At 33.8% G+C, this 22,160-nt stretch overlaps 3 protein-coding genes and 1 pseudogene across 5 annotated transcripts; 2 read left to right on the top strand and 2 right to left on the bottom strand.

Moving 5' to 3' along the window:
* The first annotated feature begins 1,677 nt into the window (after positions 1–1,677).
* LOC103490669 (probable protein phosphatase 2C 46) lies at positions 1,678–5,979 on the top strand. Of its 2 annotated transcripts, none has more exons than XM_017045169.2 (5): positions 1,678–2,463; positions 2,846–3,253; positions 3,481–3,848; positions 5,078–5,314; positions 5,424–5,979. In XM_017045169.2, exons 2-5 carry the CDS (start codon positions 2,926–2,928, stop codon positions 5,661–5,663), a joined length of 1,173 nt encoding a protein of 390 aa, XP_016900658.2. In that variant the 5' UTR covers positions 1,678–2,463; positions 2,846–2,925; the 3' UTR covers positions 5,664–5,979. The 2 variants fall into 2 exon arrangements, with proteins under 2 accessions (XP_016900658.2, XP_050942329.1); XM_051086372.1 differs by lacking the exon at positions 1,678–2,463 and adding an exon at positions 2,466–2,650.
* A 2,421-nt stretch (positions 5,980–8,400) lies between these two features.
* Positions 8,401–10,507, bottom strand: LOC103490668 (NEP1-interacting protein 2-like). The gene is made up of 5 exons (XM_008450294.3): positions 9,772–10,507; positions 9,364–9,542; positions 9,125–9,208; positions 8,853–9,020; positions 8,401–8,750 (listed from the first exon to the last, which is right to left on the bottom strand). Exons 1-5 carry the CDS (start codon positions 9,923–9,925, stop codon positions 8,628–8,630), a joined length of 708 nt encoding a protein of 235 aa, XP_008448516.1. The 5' UTR covers positions 9,926–10,507; the 3' UTR covers positions 8,401–8,627.
* A 4,360-nt stretch (positions 10,508–14,867) lies between these two features.
* LOC107990981 (uncharacterized) lies at positions 14,868–21,681 on the bottom strand. 2 transcript variants are annotated; one of them, XM_051086373.1, is made up of 2 exons: positions 21,175–21,681; positions 14,868–15,245 (listed from the first exon to the last, which is right to left on the bottom strand). In XM_051086373.1, exons 1-2 carry the CDS (start codon positions 21,461–21,463, stop codon positions 15,121–15,123), a joined length of 414 nt encoding a protein of 137 aa, XP_050942330.1. In that variant the 5' UTR covers positions 21,464–21,681; the 3' UTR covers positions 14,868–15,120. The 2 variants fall into 2 exon arrangements, with proteins under 2 accessions (XP_050942330.1, XP_050942331.1); XM_051086374.1 differs by lacking the exon at positions 14,868–15,245 and adding an exon at positions 16,906–17,488 and having other exon boundaries at positions 21,175–21,677.
* Positions 16,123–20,747, top strand: LOC103491108 (aconitate hydratase 1-like; annotated as a pseudogene).
* Positions 21,682–22,160: the final 479 nt, after the last annotated feature.

Raw genomic sequence — 22,160 nt, 5'->3', positions numbered from 1 at the left:
TTGGCTCAACCTCTTTGATCGAGTTAAGTTATATTAGTTTCAAATAATGGTGAGCACGATAGGTCGAAAAACCAAACTGATAGACCAAAATCGACTTAACCGAAAGAGATGTTTGGGAAAAATTCAGATTAACAACGTTTATAAAGAACTGATTGACATATTTTTCCTCGTAAATTAAACATAATTCAATTGGTGTTGAGTTATTTTTCTTCTTTTCTTTCGCTTAACAACTTTATTCGTTTTTCATATCGTTATTATTGAAAAAAAAAAGGGTCAAATCGAATGGATTGCATTTTTATTAATTATAGATATCCTTTGAATAAAGATATCATATATATCCATTTAGAAAATTGGATGATTAATTAATGTTAATTGAACGTAGAATAAGATTATTCAATTTGTTATTTGTTTTGTTTTTATATTTCAATATAAATGATTAATAAATAATTGATTTCCTCAAATATGGTCTTAACAAATGCTTCCATTGTCTTCTTAACTATTCTATCCCTAAAATATATAATTAATTCTCCTTTTCTTTTTTTTCAAGATAAAAATGAAATTTCTATATTTTTTCATCAAAACTATTATTTTACGACCTTCTTTTATCTATGAAACTATGCTACTTTTCGTACTAACATTATTTTTTCTTTATCAAAAATTACCTTCAAAAGTAAAACAATCCAAATTTAGATCAACATTTATATAAATTCATTCATTTTCAAATACATAAAAAGGAAAACTACAATATTATATTCTTAAAAATAATTAAACAAAAGAAAAAGAAGTTTAATTTAGTTCAATTAATCAACACAGAACCACACACAAAGTTTGGGTCCCAACACTTTGCAATAAAAAAAATAAAAACCTTTAAAAGGCAATAGCCACATCTTTGTTTATTATTTCAAAAGCAATTTGTGATGGAATGACAACTTTTTTTTTTTTCTTTTTCCTTTCTTTGGTTCAACAAGTCAAAGGTAGTAAGTTGCATCCTCCACCATCGTTATATACTTTTACGTTTTTAACTACGTTATGATAGATTTAGTATTTGTAATTTAAAAATCGTAGAAATGTAAGATCAAACTATTAAATTCTTTTTAGGATATTTAATATTTTTTATGTTAAATTGAGTTAATGATAAAAAAATGAGTATAACTCTACCTAGGTAATGTTTATGTTAGACGTTAACCTCTATAAGTCTATGTTCAATTGTTGATTTAGAGGTCTAACCGGAGAGATTTAGTAATTCAACAAATTCATTTAGTTGAGTTTGAACAAATTTATGAGAATTAATTAGTAATAACATCCAAATTAAAATTGGGTTCTTTTTCAAAATAATTTCCAGACCCCCCAAAGAATTGGTTGACAATGAAACTCTCGCCCCCGGGAGAAGAAGTAGCATTGATAGGATCATCACAAACAAAAAGTTGAAAACGGAAGCAATTTCCAATGTCAAAGAAAACCAATAAAAGAAAAAGTATGAGAAACTCCTATTTGACAAAATGGATCACAGAAAAATCCCAAAAAACAAGTAACGTTTGGAATCAACTACCGAAATCATGAGCGATTTCTCTTTCAAACGGAATGCGACTCATCAGATTCTTGCTGTTGTAGCTCTGAAGCATCCATAAAATGGAAGCCGCTTGCTCATCTTCTAATCCCACCACGTGTCGTCTTCGACCTCTCAATTCATTGACACGTAGCTTCTTGTACCACTGCCACACTCAATTTTCTCCTTCTGAAAATTTGCCCAAAGATATTTACCCCATTACTGGTCTTCACGAAATCAAGAAAATGACACAACCCACTTCGTGAAATCTGTCAAAGGACAAAACCCCGGAAAAATTTCAGTGATTTATCTTCACTTTTTCAAGTTTTGTGGAGATGGGTCGGAAGAAAAGTCAGAGATGGGATAAGAAATTGAGAGCTTTTTCTCCTTTAAGAGCAGTGAAAGTTATTTCTTATTAGAGAGGGTAAGTTTAATGGAAAGTGGGGGATTGACCTGACAAATTGTATTTTACTCTGGTTTTTCTCTTTTGGGTTTGTAAGTGGAGCCCATAAGAGGGGTTGCATATGGGCATTGCTGGCTTTCAGAAATTTCTGTGTTCGTCTTCTTATAAAGGGGATTGTCAGCGGAGAAAGAAGATTAGAGAAGCAGGATCAAGAGACTTCTTCCATTTTCGTCTTTTATTCTCTTAATCGAACTAGATTTTGGGGGTTCTTCTAATTTTCTCTTTTCTTTCTTACTTCTTCTTTGGTTTTGTTGTGGAATAAAGAACAGGTTTGAGAAATTATTTGGACCAGTGAAAAAAAACCCATTTTCCCTTTTTGGGGGTTGATGGATCTGTCGATCTAACAATTTTACTCGCACATGTATTGCTGTGTCTCTTTTAGATCTCCGTCATTTTCATTTGGTATCATTCAGTAGTTGCTGACCCAACTGGCCAGAATAGCCTAATTACTAGTGTGAGTTCATACTGTTCTCAGCTTATTTCTGTCTTGTATCCTTTCATTTCTTTCTTGTTACTGTTGGAGGAGATTCTGTGGTTGATTTTTTTCTCCTGTTTTAATTTCTTTTCTCTCTGCTTAAATTATTGACTTTTCATGTTCTTCCACTTCAATTGTGGAAATGATTGAACTTTAGAATGTGGAGGTAGATTTTGTTCTGATTCTTGTTCCCGCTGCTCTTCCTTGTTTTTGATTCTATTTTCTGTTTGTTTCCTGGGAGTATTAAGCAGTTAATAGAAGGGGAGATGGGTTTGTATTTGTAGAACTAAGGTTTAAACTACCCGCTTTCTCTTTAATCTTTCTTGATTTTATGGCTTATCTTTGATTGTTGGGTCTGCAGAGAACGATTTTGAGGGGAGATTGACGCTGCATCCATTTTGGATGTGGAGGAATTGGAAGCTGGCTCTGGTGCAATGAGGGATGTTATCAAGCTTGATGAACTTCCTGAGGGCTTGCTGGCAGCCATGTGCCGATGGTCTCTTGCGTCGTCGGGGCAGTGGTTCCGACTCGGTTGGCTGCCAAGATGGGCTACTTTGGTACAAGGACCATGGCCACCACATCAATGGAGAATTTTCAATGGCTGTTGTTCAAGCCAACAATTTACTTGAGGATCAGAGTCAGCTTGAGTCTGGTCCCTTGAGCTTGCTCGAGTCTGGACCCTATGGAACCTTTGTAGGAATATACGATGGCCATGGTGGCCCCGAGACATCGCGATTCATATGTGATAACTTGTTCCAGCATCTAAAAGGTAAGAGGAGCTTAAACATTTAATAAATGCACCCTTTTGGAAGTTGCATTTGTTGCAGGTTTTAGTTTTAGGATCATTACGTTGAATGGCAGATGTCATCGAATAAACTCCTTTAAGTGATAGGATGAGTAGTTTTGCATCTTGAATAAGTTGAAATGCATAGCTAAATTATCTTCCCTTGATTTCAAGTTGAACCTGCTTAGACAATTGTGTCATGTTTTCCTCAGTGTTTGCCACAGAAGAAAAGGAAATGTCAGTAAATGTGATAAAAAAAGCATTCCAAGCAACAGAAGAGGGTTTTCTCTCTCTTGTCACCAAGCAATGGCCTATGAACCCTCAGATTGCAGCCGTTGGTTCTTGCTGTCTGGTTGCTGTCATTTGTAATAGTAAACTCTACATTGCCAACCTTGGTGATTCCCGAGCTGTGTTAGGAAGGCTTGTTCGGTCCACGGGAGAAGTTCTTCCCATTCAGCTGTCATCAGAGCACAATGTAAGTATACAATCAGTCCGCCAGGAGATGCAGTCTTTGCACCCAGATGACTCCCAGATAGTAGTGCTGAAGCATAATGTATGGCGCGTAAAGGGCCTGATTCAGGTACTTCCCAAGCATGATTAAACCTAAGATTTTCAGATTCTGGCTGTTTCTCTGCTTTAAAAAGTATCAATACTTTCCTTGCCATGGTTAAGGAAGGAAATTTGATGCTTCAAATAATTATTTTTTCTTGTCATAAGAATCTAATTTTGTCCTTCAATTAACATCAAACCTCATGATTGAGCTACTGTGATCCCTGAACTCCATATTTATCTGATGCACAAGTCATGTGGTTTGTCTATTCTTTGATCTACACTCTTCAGTTGAGAACAATATTTCTAACAAAGCCCAATCAATAATTGTTGGAAAATTCCATGAAGAGTTGGGGGTTATCTGTAATCATTATTTCTAATATAGTGCTATCTAATATTAAGAGCATTTTTTCTTATGGATGTTCAAATCAAGTAGAACTACGTTCATTCATCTATCAGTGTTTTAAAAGCCAAGAAGTGATCTTAGGTTTGAATGAGCTTTTTAGATGCCTTTGGTGTGTAGAAAATGTTTGATTGCTGACCCGTGCAAAACCTTATTGGTTGTCTTATGCAACAGCCTTTCGTATTTATGTTGCCTTTGTTAGCTAGCCCTTTCAGGACTTTTCTTTACTGCCTTCTTTTGGGGAGTTTTCATGCTTTTATTAGCATCAAATTGAAGAGGCATTTTACTTCCAATGTTGTCGAGCTGGCTGGGTGATCCCTTGGTCACTTGATTGGAATGCCATATCATTAAATTTGGGGTGTATTTGGTTCAACTCTCCAAGTGTTTAATTTTGAAAATAAGTCACTTCGGGAAAATTGAAGGGTTAGACAATTATTCAAAACTGTTCTTGAAACACTTTCAAAGTTTAGAACAATTTTTATAAAAGAGTTTTTTTAAAAATGATTTTTTTTTTAAAAAAAAACATGTCATTCTGATATGTCACGGTACATAAGTACCTAAAGATCAACTATATACTTGTTCATTCATCAATTCATCGATGACTATATACTTACGATTGTGTACATTTATGGTTCAACGAACAGTGTAACAAGTTATTGATTGCAATGCTTTTTTAGTATCCTTTGGTGTAATGGGGTTCTTCTAACATTCTTTGTATTGTAGGGACATGCCGTTCAATTATTGCTCTTTAGGATAACTAGCATTCAAGTCCTTACATATTTCTATGTTGAGCATCGTGAATGTTGGGTATATCTTCTCCTCCTAACTGAAACTTCCCTGCTTAACTGACTTTGTAGATTTCTCGGTCAATTGGAGATGTATATCTCAAAAAGCCAGAATTTAACCGGGAGCCTTTGTATGCTAAGTTTCGCCTCCGAGAACCCTTCAGTAGGCCTATTCTGAGCTCAGAACCAGCAGTTTCTGTGCACGAACTCGATTCAAATGATCAATTTCTTATATTTGCCTCTGATGGGCTGTGGGAGCATCTTAGCAACCAGGATGCAGTTGATATAGTTCACAAGCATCCTCACAGTGTAAGTTGTGTGTGAGTTTTCTTTTTGTCCAATCTCATTGTTATTGTGAATTGCATTTAGTTCAGTTATTCTAAGAATCCTCCTCTGTTGTATGATTTCCTTTATCTAGGGAAGTGCAAGAAGGCTGGTGAAAGCAGCAATGCAGGAAGCAGCTAAGAAACGAGAAATGCGGTACTCAGATTTGAAGAAGATTGACCGTGGAGTTCGTCGTCATTTTCACGATGATACAACAGTGATCGTCGTGTTTCTCGGTTCAAGCAGAGGGAGTAATGGTACAGGGGGAGGGAGCCCTGTTTTGTCTGTGAGAGGGGGAGGGGTTAACCTATGTGCAAAATCTCTAGCACCTTGAGGACTCCACATTGCCCCACAATGAATAACAATAAACAGAAAGGTTTTGAAGGGGGCCCCTTCTCTAGGATTCAGTGACCCACAAGTTGTATATCAAGGAGAGATGAGAGAAGGTTCACTTATAGATTCTTTAAATGCTTTGCTCTGATCTGCTCTGGCTGGTTCAGTTCTACTCAGCACAGTGTAACATTTTGTATGTCAGCTTTTTCTTTTTAATTGCTTTCTAATATCTTCCAAGGAAAGTACATTCACAATCTGGCATTTGAGCTTAATAGATGACATTGGGAGATTTTCTTCTCCGTCTTCCTTGCTTATAATCGTTTTATAAACTTTAACTCAAGCTTTAAAATGAGTTAGTGGTCTGATTCATCCTTTTCTTATATGGAGTCTTTTCTTTTCCTTTTGATTTTCTATTTTATTTATAAACTAATAACGTGGGTTTGGAATACAAAATTAATGAAACAACGTATGTATTTATGCAGTCGTGATATTTATTTTACTCAAATAACACCCTACATTGTTATACAAACAACATTCTTTAAAAATGAATATACAAATAACACTCTACGTCGTTATACAAACAACATGATATTTATACGGTTGAGACGTTTGTTTTGAGTTATGTCTTTTAACGTTTGTTTTGAGTTATGTCTTTTATATTATGTCTAATATATAAATTTATCAATTATACTTCATAGATCATGAAGATACAACTTGATGTAAACTGTAGTTTTAATGAGAGGATATAGGAAACTATCGAAATAAATTAGAATGTTTAAGATCAAATTTTATAATTTAGCACAACAGTTATGTTATATTGTAAGATGAACCAAAGGGTGGTTTGCTTGTTATACTTACTTTGTACACATTATGAATTATTGTCATTGAAAAAAATATTGAAGAATTAAAAAAACCCCACTAGAATGTATGTTTTAGCCATAAAAGAGGGCAAAAGATTATTGTATGTAAAGTGGAGGGTGAGAAGTAATGGTATTGGTGGTGTGATTGGGAAACTGCTTCCTTAAGCATTAAGAAAACAATCAAAAGAAAGAAATGAAGAAAAAGATCAGTTTTTGCAACCACCAAATGACCATTATACCCTTTTTAATTAAAATAAAATCTCAGTATTTAAATTCCTAGATTTGGGCACATTTTGCCCTTTCCAATATCCATCCAACACCTTGATATTCTAAGAATATTTTATACCAAAAAAGAAGTAGGGAGGGTAGGGTTAAGGACTTGGGCAAGGGCAACCATAATAAAAAGATAAAAAACATGGGTAGGTGACCATTAAAGACCAAGTAGGTGGTAGCATGAAATGCAGACTATCCTCACTCCTCACTGCACTGCCATGATTTATTTATTGCACTTACTTAAAACAAATGGTGGAAAGAATATTTTCTTTTTAGTCCTTAGATTCTTACTTTAGTTTTGATTCGATCCCTATGTTTTAAAAATAATATACATTTAGTTCTTAACGATGTTTTGGAGTACCAACTTGAAGTTGGTAGAGTGAGCTATTAGTCTTTCAGGAAGATCGTAACTCATAGGTTATAGCAAAACAAATACACTTTAATTAGTTTTGTTTCAATTTGGTCCTTAAGTTTCAAGACTTACTTTCTTAGACTTTGATTTTTCATTAAGTACTCACTTTAGGTTATTGGTTTTAACGGTGATAAAAAAGAATAAACAATTCTTTTAAAGAAACTAAAGTGCGATGAAATTTTGAGGTCAAACTTAAAAGTATAAGTCACCAATGTAACATTTTGAAATCGAACCAAATTGAAACTAACCTAAAATTTATACGACCAAAGATATATTTTGCATATATAGATATAGACGCACCTAAGAAAGAGAGAAAAGATTAAATGGTTGCATGTTCTTGAAGTGAAACACCAAATAGTTTCAAATTCCTTTTGGTAGATTTTCAACACACTATTTATTGTGGTAGATGAAACAAAACCCACAAATAAAAAAGAACCCTTAAAAACCAAATATAAATAAAGTCACTCTCAAGGTCTAATCTAAAGGGCCCCATTGAAGACAACTGTGTTTGTTCTATGACTTTTGGCATCCATGTAGGGTCTGAATCTAAATATGATAGAAAAAAGAGAGAGAGAGAGAGTGTGTGTGTCCTAAATTTGGCATCTCCTTTTCTTATGAGATTGAAATAAACATATTTAATTGAAATATATCCCAATCCAACAGAGTGCTTATGAAAAGGCAGTGTTGTTAAAGGCTTTCTGCCCCTACACTCTCAGATCCTATCAATGCAGCAGCATGGCCATGGGGATGAGACTTCAAAATATCTTCCATTTCATTTAATATTTTCAAAAAGTTCTCAACTAACCTTCAACAATCTCACCTTTTGATTTTGGGGTTTAGGACAAAAGTCCTAATGAAGGGCTACCATTGCTCCATCTGGGCTCTTCCACCTGTCTAATCGTAATTCTCATTTGTTTTCAAAATAAAAGATCTTTAACTGTTGTCTCACAAGAAACAAAATCATTAACCTATCATAGAATGCCACCTGTAAGACAGAGAAATGAGTAAACTGAAACTACAAGTTTAAACAAATCAATGGCTGAATCTTAAAAGTTGTTCAAAAAGGAAAAGAATTATTTAAGTCTTTAAGCTAAGCAACCTTCATAAATATCTTTAGATGACAACAGAAGCAACCGCAGAACTTATGATAATGTTATAACAGTTTGTTATGGTATAATTAATCAAACAATGACTAAGAAAAAAGAGAAGATAGTATAGTTTTATTCACAAGAGCAATATAAAGCTATAGTAATTACTCAAAATTTTTATACATCGGTGGTGATCGATCGTCACAGTATGTTCCAAATGCCCCTGTTCGAACATGACTGAAGCAATGATCTAACTCAAGTTGTAGCGAAAAATAAGGAAATTTTCTTTTAATTTACAAGGGCAAGTTAAGACAGTGGTGAGTGGAAAAATATTACAGATCTCTTCTGCATAAAGGGCAAGAGCCATGGGTAAGAAGCCATTTATCAATGCAAGGCAAATGGAACATGTGATGGCAATATGGTAAGCTTCTTACAGTCTCTCCAAGCTGAAAGTCCTGGGAAAAATCAGAGTCGGTATTAAGATTAAGCAGCCATTTCAATTTCGAAGATGTTATACAAGAAGGATTGGTATAAAGATCGAGAAGTTAGAGCCTAACCTGAAGGCAAACAGAACAACAGACTCTTTCGCCATAAGCATCTACACTATTGTTCTTAGATACTACGATCTTGGGGATTTTCTCGACTGAATCCCCAGGCAATCCTTTTGCACTGCTGGTGTCGAAGATGTTTGGGATGTCGTCGAAGCTTGTCTCTGTAGCACCCATCTGATTCACATCAAAACCAAAACATGAGTTTCATCATTTTACATGTAGCAGAAGCTAGAGCTATACAATTCACCAACCACAAATCAATGGCATTGCAAAGCTACCTGACTTTGAACTGCACTCAATATGGCCGGACCGATGCGCTCCCGAACTAGACGACCGCTGAGGAGGCTTGCAATGACATCAATCTATATAGAATTACAAACAAAAACGATGTTAGCTGTTTCCCAAACCGAAAACGAAGCCAAAAGACAAATAACGATCAACAAAACTGAAGATACAAGCGTTTAGATTGATATGTGGGATCAAATCATCAAAAGAATTGCATACAGAGTTTGCTCACCAGATAAAGAAGACACCCAATCCCCGATTCGTCTGATTGCCAAAGAACCAAAGAAGATTCAAAGACTTCAATAGAGAAAACAGCTCCAGAAATTGCCCCAACAGCAGCTCCTCTAACAAACCCACTTTCAGTTTCTTGGCCAATCAATGCTCCGGTCATGGCTCCAAGCAAAGTCCCAACTGCCAAAAGCAACAAAGAACAATTTCATTTTCCTCCGAACCCAAATAATGATCAAAACCCCTTGTTTGAGTGTTTTCTCTTCTTCTCTTTTGACGCAAACCCAATTCCCCAATTTGTTACCATTCATATGAATATCATGAAATTGAAGGAATTAACAAGAACACAAACACACAATTCAAAAACACAAAAATGATGCAAAGAATAACACAAGATCAATAAGAAACAAACCTAGGGCGAAGAAGAAAGTGAAGATCGCAGACAAGATATTGCCAAGAATCGCAGAAACCGCATAGCAACAAATTTCTCTAACTCTCTCAAAGAGATTCCCAAAGGAAGGGGAGGAAGATGAAGAAAAGCGAAATGGGTTCGCTATGAAATCCATGGAAATGAAAAGGGTTGGTCCAAAATGGAGAATCTAAAATGGGTTTTCAAAGAAAAGGGAAAAACTTAGCGCTTAAGAAGAAGAAGAAAGGGATCAACCAACTCGCATTTAAAGCTATGTTTGGAAGAGTTTTTTTTGTTGTCGCTACAAATTAAAAAGGGTTTAGGGAAAGTAAATCAAATGGGGGGATTGGGTTGAAAATGACGGAGAGAAAGAAAAGGTAAAAAGGAAGAAGAAGAAGAAGAAGAAGAAGCAAAAAGGGTTTGTTGGGGTTCGTCTCATTTCTTAAGACAAATCTTTCGATTCAACGTCGTGTGGTTCAGGGTAATTAATTGGTCCACAACAAATTGAAGCAATTTGCAGAAGGATTTCTCCAGATTCATCTTTAAAAAGGGTTTAAAATACAAATTAAATTTGAGATTCCCATACCAATTGGCCCTTCGTTTTCGTCTCCCTCCTTCACAAATCTACCGCCGATCAAGTGGGTCGACCTTCATCAATTTCCTCCATTTTTATTAATTTTCACTTTTTCTTTTTGCCTTTTTAACTTTGATGTTGAAAGCTTTTCTTTTTTTCCCTTTCTTTTTTTAAAAAATTTTACTTTTTGGGATTTGGATTGTGATTTATATTTAATCTTTTCGGAGATTTTGAGGCTGTGGGGTTTGTTGATGCTTAATTTTTGTTTTTATTTTATGCGTTTTTAATAGCAACATTTAAAATAACCAAAATATTTAAACTATTTTTAAAAAACATAACAAATAATAAAAAATGATAGTAATTCTTCCTAAGAAAATTAAAAAAAAAATGTGAATATCTTAAAATAGATTTATTGAAATTATATAACTAATTAGAAATAAAATAATTAAAATCGAACAAATTATCCAACTTTTTAAGAGGGACGAAATGGTATTTTAAAAATACACGCATCATCAATTTTGTTTTACAATATAATGATATACACTTCAATTTTAAAATAAATTATCCACATAAATATATTAACAATATATGAAATGAGTGATCATAAGTAAGTTCATGACATTTTAGTTAGATTAACGTTAATAAAATTATGTATATAAAAATAGAAATATCAGCAAAATATTCTTTAATATTTACATTAAAAGTGCTCATCGTTGTTGATTAAACTTTGTAAAACTCAAGAGAATTATTATTGAAACAATAACCAAAGTTGATTTGGCATACTTTTGCCTAATTTTACTATATTATAGACCATAGGACACATGTTTGATTTGGTTTATTTATGGGTGAGCATCAACATCCAAAAATTGATCCGAATGATCAAAATCGACTGAACCGACATCATATAGTCGGTTTCCTTTAGTATAAATCGACTAGGTTGGTTTTTCGCTCCGATTTATATACAAAACCGTCCGACCAATGATCACCCCTAATTTATTACTTACTTGCTGTGAAATATTTTTTTCAAAACTTTCATAAATTTAATTTACAAATGTGGTTATGATTTTATTAGTTTAGTTTATCTAAATTTACAGTAAAATCATTAAAGTAAGTTGACATGACTTTCATTTATAGAAGTTAAAAGGCTCGATTTTTCACTTCACAATTTGTTGACTAAATACATGCAAATACTAATAAATAATATTATACTATAATTCGTTCTTTTGCTAATATATATATATATATATATATATATATATATATATATATATATATTTAACATTTAAAGCTTGCATCTTATTTATTAATATGTCTTTAAAAAATAATCTTTAATTATTTTGGTTCAAATAAATATTATTTTTTTTATTTTAAATAAGTAAGTTAGATAAAATTTAATATTGTAATATATATTGGAAATTATAATTATTAGCTTTGGTTTGGTAATAGAATATGGTTAGGTGAGTTAGTTTTATTTTGCTTTAAAAGGGAACAAAAATTCAGAATTGGTATTTATTAGGGAACCCTAATTTCATATATTTTCAATGATATATTAAAATTAAAATTTAATAATGGTTCCTATTTAGGATTGTAAATTAGGTATGGAAATTGACTTTATAAGGAATTAAATAAAAAAAATAAAAAAGGGTTAGATGTTTGAAAAATTAGTTGAATAAAAATAGTATTTATATTTTTTCAATTTCCACACGCTTTGTTTTTTATTGGTATACATAGAAACAACTTTCATTATAACCAAAAATTAATGTTACTATAAATCTCTTTTGTTTTGATTATGATTCCCAAAATATCTTTCTTTCTTCTAATCTATTTTCTAAGGATGAGGTTTGATTTTTCTTTTTCTTTTTCTTTCTTGTTGGCCCCCAACTTTTAAAAACCTATCCTTTCTTCGTGTTTATTTTAAGGGTTGATTTACAAATTTAGTCTCTCGAACTAACGTTTAGGTTTATGTTTATTGAGTTTTTCAATTTTTGAATATGCTTGATGAATTCTAGAACTTTCAATCTTTTGGCAAATAAATCTATATAAACTTAATTTTGTTTTTAATAAGTCAAATAAAAATTCAAGAGTCTATTGGATAAATGGTTGAAAGTTTACTGTAAGGTGATCGAAGAGAGCACAAGGATGAGAGATGGCTGAGATTTTATATTTCTAGTATGCGTGATTTGTGGAGTCGAGTCGAACTGGTAGAAGACTGCATATATTAAAGAGAATACCATAAATCAGGGTTGGGTTGAGAGGGTGAATAAGCCATTGTAGCAACGTACGAGAGACGTAGGTCAAATTGATTTGACAACAAGATAAATCTCACATAATTTAAGAATTTCGCTTTATTTTCACTTATCGAATTGTGGAGTATATAAACACTGATCTATAACAGATGAATACAAGAAGATATATCCATATAAGTTTTTGTCGTACCAAAAACTTCAAAAATTCATTGATCCATTATGGATATCAAATTTTACTTTAATTTTCTAAATGAGACCCTAAACTTTCAATTTGCGACACCTAATCGATAAATTACAAAAGGAAGTTGAAGAAATTTAGGAGACGGACAAACCAATAATGATCTAAAATTTAAAAACTAAATAGAAAGAAATTTAAAACTTCATTTACGCGCTTTGTAATTTAACGTATAAATTATATGGAAAGAGAGAGGAAATTTCTCGATCAACATCGGAAGTTTCTCGAACTTTTTTCAATTGTTTGAGAACCATAGAAATTTTAAACATAGTTTTGTATTATGTGGTAGTTGTGAAATGCATGAATAAAAGAAAGAAAAAAAAAAACTATATGAAATCAATTCAATACATATCATTAATATTTTCCGTTTTGAATATTTCTAGTAGTGACAATGAAATTGATTTAAGAACTTTGGTTGCATTAATTTCAATTTTCAATTTTCAAAATTTTTGACATTTTCTTTGTTCTTTCCTTTGACAATTTGGTACCCAACGACGCCGTTTCTCAGCTCTCTCCCTCTTTCCCCACACATTCCTCATTGGCCTGTCCGTACTGCCTACGACTATTGCAGGAGAAAATGCTCTTTTTCTTTTTCTTTTCTTTTATAGAAAATATACAATTTTATCGAAATATTTACAATATATAATAAAATTTTCGATTCTATATTAGTAGACTTTTATTACTGTCTATTGATATGACCGATATCAGTGTCTATCAATAATAAAATTTGAAAATTTGCTATTTCTTTAAATATTTTTTATTTAATTTTTAATCAATGATACTTTCGTTAAAACAGACAAAATATTTACAAACTACACATTGATAGATTCATTGCTATGTTAAGTGACAGTTTGTCTATCAATATCTATCGTTGATGTAATATAGAATTTGCCTATATTTTATAATAAAAAAAGTGTTCATTTTATTACATTTGAAAATGCTCATACTTTCGATGATCTAATTTTAATTTATTTACTTTCTTAAAAACTATTAAAATCACGACAAAATCAAGTATAATGAATTTTTGTCTTTTAACCATGAAAGTAAATAGTTTTTTCTATTATCATTCTTAAAAGAAGCCTCTACTGACAATTTTCTTTTTTATTAGCTGGTCATATATTTAACAGTAACTTTTTTAGTACAACAATTATAACGATTAAGGCATCGAGAGTGAAATGTCAAATAGAGTCGAGTAAAATTCCCTTGTTTAGAACTTTTAAAAACAAATAATTTAAAAGAATATAAATAAAAACTAAAATATGTGAAGAAGGATAAGAATGGTTGAAGCCTTTACATTCCTTTGTCATAAGAAGATGGAAAATACAATAATGACCAAAATTTATGGTTATTTATTATTCGTTGATTCTATTAATTTTGTTTATTTAATGAACATATCCAACTTCTTTTTCTTCCACTTATCTCTTAACACATTGATTTAAAGTTTGAAACACCCACGTCGTGATCTATTGCAAAAACTTCAATCATTCCACTTCTAAATAACGAGGTTACTAATCTAATCTTAATATTTTTCATTTAGGAAATTAAGGAGCCATCACAGGCACTCTGTGAAGTTTTGTTCAGACGTCGATATTACAATTACTTGCATACGTTATTTATGTGTCTAAAAAGAAGAAAACAACCCTATCAAAATTTTGAAACTTGCTATTCAAGTGAACATAATCTTTCCTTTTAGAGGTTGGAAATTTGATCTCTCATCCTCGTAACTTGTGTACTAAAATGTTTTTCATCTAATCAAAAAACTTTGACTAGTTTATAATTTATAACAAACAAATACAAATAGGTCCTAAAAATTAGGTTCATAATGAGTTAAGTGATTAGTTATTTTAAGGCGTATCTCTTATAAATAGAAAGAATATGAACCTTGTGTCTATTGTCTTTAGATACATATAGGTTTTAGTTGGGTTGACAACTCTAACTATAGTTTAGAAATATTAAAAGAAACATAGAAATACTTCAAATTTAGGACTATTTTCGCTGCTAAGTTTTTAAGCAAAGGGACTATAACTCAACTAGCACCAAATGCTGCATAATGATCACCAAGAAGTACTTGGTTCAATTTCTTTTGTATTAAGAAAACAATAATTGGCCCTCCAAAAGAGAAAAAAAAAAAAGAAAAAGAAAAAAAAAACCAGTAGTGGTGTTAAGATCGACACAATGGAACATACTCAGAATGTACAAACAAAACAACCGCCAAGTGAAATTGAGTTAAGACTAGGCTTCGCTTGACTGCCAACAATCTTGAAGTTACGAGAGGATTGCAAAATCCATTCAACAGACTAATAAAGAAGCTTGAGAAGGCACAAGATGGTCATTTGGCCTCCTATTTCTCTTTGCCTCTTCTCCAAGATCCTCGTATTGGTCAGCTTTTTTCCCTTTCTTTTTCCATTTCTATCAAATTCACCTGCATTACATTACATGTCACGTCAAAATCTTAACTAAGTACTACATGCCTTAGCTTTGAGAAAATTTTTAGTACTACTATAGTATGAAGAGCTCCCACAGAGTGGAAGTAATTAGTTTGGATACAAATGACTTTACACACTTTATATGGACTCATCATGAGCTAAGTTGGTGTGCAATTTGTGAATTTGTAAGGTTGTGATTTATGGGTCTATTTAGATTACCTTTTAAACACTTAAAAAGTCCTTTTAAACGAAATGGTACAATATAGACAAAAGAAAAAGTAAGTCTAAATCTGGATATGTTGCAGAGAGGTTTCCACTTCCAATTAGAGTGCTTCTGGAATCGGCAATACACAATTGCGACAAATTTCAGGTGAAGTCTGAAGATGTTGAGAAGATTCTTGATTGGGAAAAGACTTGTCCCAGACAGGTTGAAATCCCATTTAAGCCTGCCAGAGTCCTGCTTCCTTCAGGTGTATTAAAAGTGTAGCCAATAGTTTAATTGAGGTTGTAAGTTTGTAAAGTTACGAAGAACTTTGAATTGATTGATGGTGATCAGGATTTCACTGGAGTGCCTGCTGTTATTGATCTTGCTTGCATGAGAGACGCAGTCAACAACATGGGTGGCGACTCCAACAAGGTGGTCTATTGGTGAGTGAGAAACTTACCCCAGAAACTACGAAGTGAGAAGTTTGAATCTTCTTCTCCAATAGGTTGATCTAAAAAGATGAGAAGTAAAATTGTTTTAATCCTTTAAGGGTATACTGAAACATATTCAAACAAAATTTAAAGGTTTATTTATGTATGTAAACTAGTCCAAGATCTTGTGATTGACCATTCAGCAGAGGTTGACGTGGCAAGATTAGATAAGGCTGTGGAGGCCAATATGGAGCTTGAATTCCGTAGACATAAGAAAGATTTGCTTTTCTCAAATGGGGATCCAAAGCATTCCACAACATGCTCATAGTTCCTCCTGGGTCAGGAATAGTCCACCAGGTATTGAAACACTACCCTGATCTTAAGAACGGCATGTAGGGGCATCCAGAGTATCCAACAAACAAAACTTAAGGTTGACTTAGAAGTTTATTTCAAACTGTTCATGGTTTCGTCGATTTGGTTCAATCCAAGCACATGGGTTAGGTATGGAATTTTGTGATCCAACTCGATCCATCCATGAATACCACCCATAGTGTAGGTTATATGAACATGAATTTCGGTTAATCTTGAACATCTTGGGAGAGTTGTGTTCGACAGAGAAGGCATGCTTTACCCAGACAGTGTTATGGGGACAGATTTACAAACCACCATGATTAACGGTTGGCTGGGGAGTTGGTGGGATAGAAGCAGAAGCTGCAATGCTTGGCCAGGTTTTACTAAATTAATTATAGCTTTATATGCAATTTTGTGTTTATTTGTATTGTGTGTTAATGATTAAGATTCACCTGAATATGAATCTATTTTTTCACTTTCCAATTAAAGTCAATGAAAGATACTAAAGTAGTTGAATTGTCCTTTACATTAATGGTATGAACAGGTTGAAGATCCTCTTCTTAGATGTGAGCCATTAATTACAAATTTTTGGGTAGGTTGAATAAGCAATTCAAAATATATGGCTTATAAGTAATGGTTCACATGGACCGGGTAGTTGGGTTGGGACGATTGTGAGCAAATACTTCAATCCACCCCTAAAAATAAATAAATAAATAAGATCTCATACAATCATAATTCTTTTTTCTACGTTCCGAGATAACGAACCGAACAAACTGTAAAGAAAGAAATTTAGATCTTAAGCTATTACTTGTGCAGCCCATGAGCATGGTCTTGGCTAGGGTAGTTGGATTCAAGTTGAAAGGAAAACTGAGAGATGGTGTGACGGCCACTGACTTGGTCTTGACTGTAACTCAAATGCTCAGAAAACATGGGGTTGTTGGAAAATTTGTTGAGTTCTATGGTAATCTTCATCTTCTTAAATCATCGTTGGTTTGGTTCTTCAGAATTATTAGTCCTTCTAATTCATCAGAAAGCCAAAAAAAAAAAAAAAAAAAAAAGGAAGAAGAAGAAGAGAGAGAGAGAGAGAGAGAGAGAAAGGAAAAAAAGAAACCTGTTATTTTCTTATGCTGGAGAAGGCATGAGTGAACTTTCTTTAGCTGACAGAGCCACCGTTGCTAAATGTCTCCTGACTATGGTGCAACAATGAGTTTCTTTCCTGTTGATCATGTCACTCTGCAGTATCTGAAACTCACTGGCAGAACTAATGAAACTGTTAGTCAACTATTTACTTTTTTTTTTGGGGGGGGGGGGGGGGGGGGGGGGGGGGGGGGTCATTGCACTCAATAAGTTAATTATGACTGAAGTGAACTTTTTATTTAGATTTGTATAACAGAGTCTTACTTCATGGCTAATAAGATGTTTGTGGACCATAATGGGGTAAGTTAAGAACTTCGTTTCCAATTTTTTACACAAAGTAATGGTAAACCCAGGAATCCAAATGGCAACAGATTGATCTATTTTAAACTGATACTAGTTTAGTGATGGAATCAGCAACTGGAAGAGAGAGTTTACTCCTCTCATCTTGAGCTCAATCTTAAGGATGTCGAACCATGTGTTTCTGGCCCTAAAAGGTACAGTTTAGGTTCTTCCCAATGTGGACCTATTTTCATGACAAACCCAAAAGCGGAAGTATTAGACTCTAACAAATCAGATCTCACTTCCAGTTGAGCTGAATTTCCTGAGGTTACATACCATCAATATTGAAATAAAATCTCTTTTACTTTACGCCATGGTCTATAACCTTAAATTCTAAAAATAGGGTGAACTAATGTCACCCTATAAGATATTGAAAGCAAATAGACTACAACCCCTGCAGTGGGAAAGATATCCCATAGTATTGTCCTTTTCAGCTTCAACTATCTGTCTAGCAGTATAATCTATTCTGTATAATTCATGATCTTCCTCTGGGGATGTAATGCTTTATAGGCCACATGATCGGGTCCCTTTGCGAGAAATGAAAGAAGATTGGAAGTCATGTCTAAACAATAGGATTGGATTTAAGGTTTAACAGACTTCATTTATATTTCAGATGGGAAGTTTTTCCTTTCTAATACACTGTCTTGAGTTGTACATGCTTCCGAAATAATTGGTTACGCAGGGCTTTGCTATACCAAAGAAGTCACAAACTAAGGTTGTAGAGTTCAGTTTTCGTGGAAGAACAGCTGAGCTTAGGCATGGTGACGTTGTAATAGCAGCAATTACTAGCTGCACCAATACCTCCAATCCTAGTATAATGCTTGGAGCTGCTTTGGTTGCCAAGAAAGCTTGTGAACTTTGTTTAGAGGTGAGCAAGTTCTACCTCCTCGCATTGCCTATGCATCAATAATTTATTTCAGGAGGACAGCGACGAACAAAATGAGACATTGTATAAATTATATTACCAAACACACCATTGATATTTGGCTTTCTAAATAGGTTAAGCATTGGATAAAGACCGGTCTTGCTCCAGGTTCAATAGTGGTAACCAAATACTTGGAAAAGAGGTGCCACTATCAAACTCTCCAAATGCTTCTGTTGTTAAATGAGAAATAAAAACTGAATAAAAAAACTCAACAAAGAATGAACTATTGTAGTTCCGTTATTCCTCTGACTGGGAGTTTTTCTGTTTCTTTTCTTGCTGTCGCTGTTGTTGTATGGAGGGTTATATTTCTCAAGTCAAGAGTTGCATTTTTGCAGTGGATTGCAGAAGTATTTAGATAAGCTGGGGTTCAATACTGTTGGGTACGGATGCACCACATGCAGTGGCAATTCAGGAGATCTAGATGAAGAAGTGGCATCTGCAATTTCAGACGATGGATAGAAAAGTTTAATTATTACCACTTGTACCCTCTAGCCTCTCTAGCTCAAGCAAGCAATTGAATAGCTAATGTTAAACAATTGCAGATATAGTAGCAGTGGCTGTTCTGCCTGGAAACAGGAACTTCGAGGGTCGTGTCACCCTTTGACGAGGGCCAATTATTTTGCCTCTCCTCCCCTGGTGGTTGCCTATGCTCTTGCTGGCATGGTAAGTTTAGATGGTCTGAATTAACAATTTAACAAGTTGTTTCATAGAAAAAACATAATATTTCACATTGCACATCAATACCATCCATTAAAAATGGCATTTAATATTCTCTGCCTTGTTTATAAGGATGATTACGCCAGTAAAAATGACCACGAGAGATGATATTGTTCAATTCATAACTCAAGTTTGAATTCTTGTTAAAACTTTCCTTTTTGTTTGTCATCATAGGTTGTAAAATCAAATGTTTTGTCCGATATGTTTAATAAGTATACAAAGCAATCAACCAAGGAAACTCAATGTGGAATCAATTACCTGTGCCTTCTGGAACTTTGTACAATTGGGATCCATTGTCAACTTATATACAAAAACTCCCTTTCTTCGAAGACATGACTATGACTCCTCCTGGACCACATGGAGTGAAGAACGCTTACTGTTTGCTAAGCTTAGAAGACAGCATTACGACAGACCATATCTCACCATCTGGTAGCATACATAAAGACAGCCCAGCCACCAGATACCTAATGGAACACCGGGTCAAACACAAAGACTTCAATTCCTATGGCAGTCATCGGGGAAACCATGAGGTGATGATCCGTGGTACTTTTGCCAATATAAGACCTGTCAATAAACTATTAGATGGAGAGGTTGGACCTAAAACTATTCACTTTCCCACTGGAGAGAAACTTTCCATCTTTGATGTTGCCATGGTATGGATATCTTTCTTTCATCTTCAGCAAGAAATTTGTTATTTGTTTCCTTTTATCCTCTTTCAGTCGGTGAAGTTGATGGGTATATTTACTCTTGACTCGATACTAAATTGACAGAGATACAAGAGTGAGGGTCATGATACCATTGTTCTTGCGGGAGCAGATTATGGAAGTGGGCGTTCCCAGGATTGAGCTGCTAAAGGACCAATGCTTCTGGTAAGTTTCCAACAGCTTCTGTATTCAACTGAGAATTTGAATTTGCCTTTTCTAGTGATAGCTTGAGTATTGTATTCGGCAACAGGGAATAAAAGCAGCGATTGCTAAAAGCTTTGAGCATACTCATCGCAGCAATTTGGTGGGAATGGGAATAATTCCTCTCTGCTTTAACATTGACATTCCAAACAGCATCGAGGATCTCAAACCATTTCAAGATATAACTGTTACGACAGAAGAAGCTGAAGCTAGGAAGTCCTTTCAATGCACCCTAAGACTTGACACAGAGGTATTTCAGATCAATTTGCATATACCGTCAAAATTTTGGCCTTGTTAAGATTAGGAAAGTTCAGGCATTGGTTAAAAATGGGTGCAGGTTGAACTCACTTATTTTGATCATGGAGGAATTCTACACTACGTGATAAGAAGTTTGATCAAAACACAAGACTGAAGCTTGGACGGTCGAGGGATTTCTCTTCTTAATGGACATAATAAAAACCAGATTCTCCACATTTCTACACAAGATTTGCAAGCATCCAGATTCAGGATATGAAGCAAATTTCCATTTTGTTTTCCAGCTTAACTGGATTTAAATGTTGATAAAATGGGGAAGAATGCAAGATGCAAAGAACATGGTGATAAAGAATGAACAGATTGCGATAATAGCAAAGCACAAAACGACTTTTATTCCTATATCAAAAGCAATAAAATGAACAGAACATTTCACAAGCATTCTATTGAAGTACAACATATTTGTACAGCAGTGTGTATTGACAATATAGACAGAATTCACGAACCCCATGGCAAAAACAGTCTCAATTCTTATAACTTTCAAACCCTAATGTGCGATAGTCAAAATATTTCAAGTCTCTGAGGTAATCCGAAGAGCCTTGATCTTGAATCTGTACCTAGGAGCTCGGGGAATAACTTGGCTAGGTCCGAAGTGGAACTGACCTGGACTATCGGTAAGAGGAGGACCATCATCGTAAATATAGCCGACAAGATGCCCACAGGAGGTGCACTTGAGCTTGGTCCGTTTACGCTGGATTCCCCAATAGTTGAGAGTCTCGAAGAATGGACGGAGCTTGTCCTCTTTCTCGAGACGGAACTTGGTGGAGTCGATGAATGAAAACGAAAGGGTTCCCTTGTTTCCGGCCTCGAAATAGAAATCCGGCGGGAAGAGATGACTGGAATTGAGATTGAGATTTGTTCCGCATTCTGAACAGGAATAGATGGAAGCCATCGTTGAAGAGAAAGAATTTCAGAAGCTTTGTGGAGAGAGAGAGATTTGGTAACTGGATTTGAATCTCCAAGAACAGGAACTGGGATTGTTCAAACGTACACCCCAAGTTTGATAAGAAGATTGAAGGAAGGTTCCGAGATGCAAAATCATGGTCAACGATGCGAATTGGGAAGTGGACTTTTGTGCTGCAAATTTCAGCTCTTGTTCTTTGCTGGAATTTTGTTTTTATTTTTTTTGTTATATATATTTAAATGGGCTAAAAAGTGGAATTATTTTAAAAAATAATAAAAAGAATTTTCACTTCATACAAAAAAAAAAAAAAAAAAAAACAACAAAAATGCATTACATTTGATTTTTTTTTAACAAATGTTTTATCAATTTTGTTATTTTTTATGGATATTTATAAGTTTGTGTATAAATAATAAAATTACTACGATGAAGTGTGTTATTTTTGCATATAATATAATATAATACTTCATTTTAAAATAGATTAATTGAGTCTTAAAATTTTATTGATTAAATCAATTACTTCTACTAAACAAAACAATTAAACTAAATGTACGGATGTTTCTTAATAAAAATATTTTGAAACAATTAAGAATTTTGCAACATTCTGTCTCTCGTTTGTACTAAAAAAATTAATTTATACCATTGATTAGGATTTTTATTGACCCTAGTATTTGAAGAAAATTTGTTT

The sequence above is a fragment of the Cucumis melo genome, chromosome 6 (assembly GCF_025177605.1).
Source record: "Cucumis melo cultivar AY chromosome 6, USDA_Cmelo_AY_1.0, whole genome shotgun sequence".
Taxonomy (NCBI): domain Eukaryota; kingdom Viridiplantae; phylum Streptophyta; class Magnoliopsida; order Cucurbitales; family Cucurbitaceae; genus Cucumis; species Cucumis melo.
The sequence above is the reverse complement of the archived record's forward strand: the minus strand, read 5'-3'. Positions and strand labels throughout refer to the sequence as shown.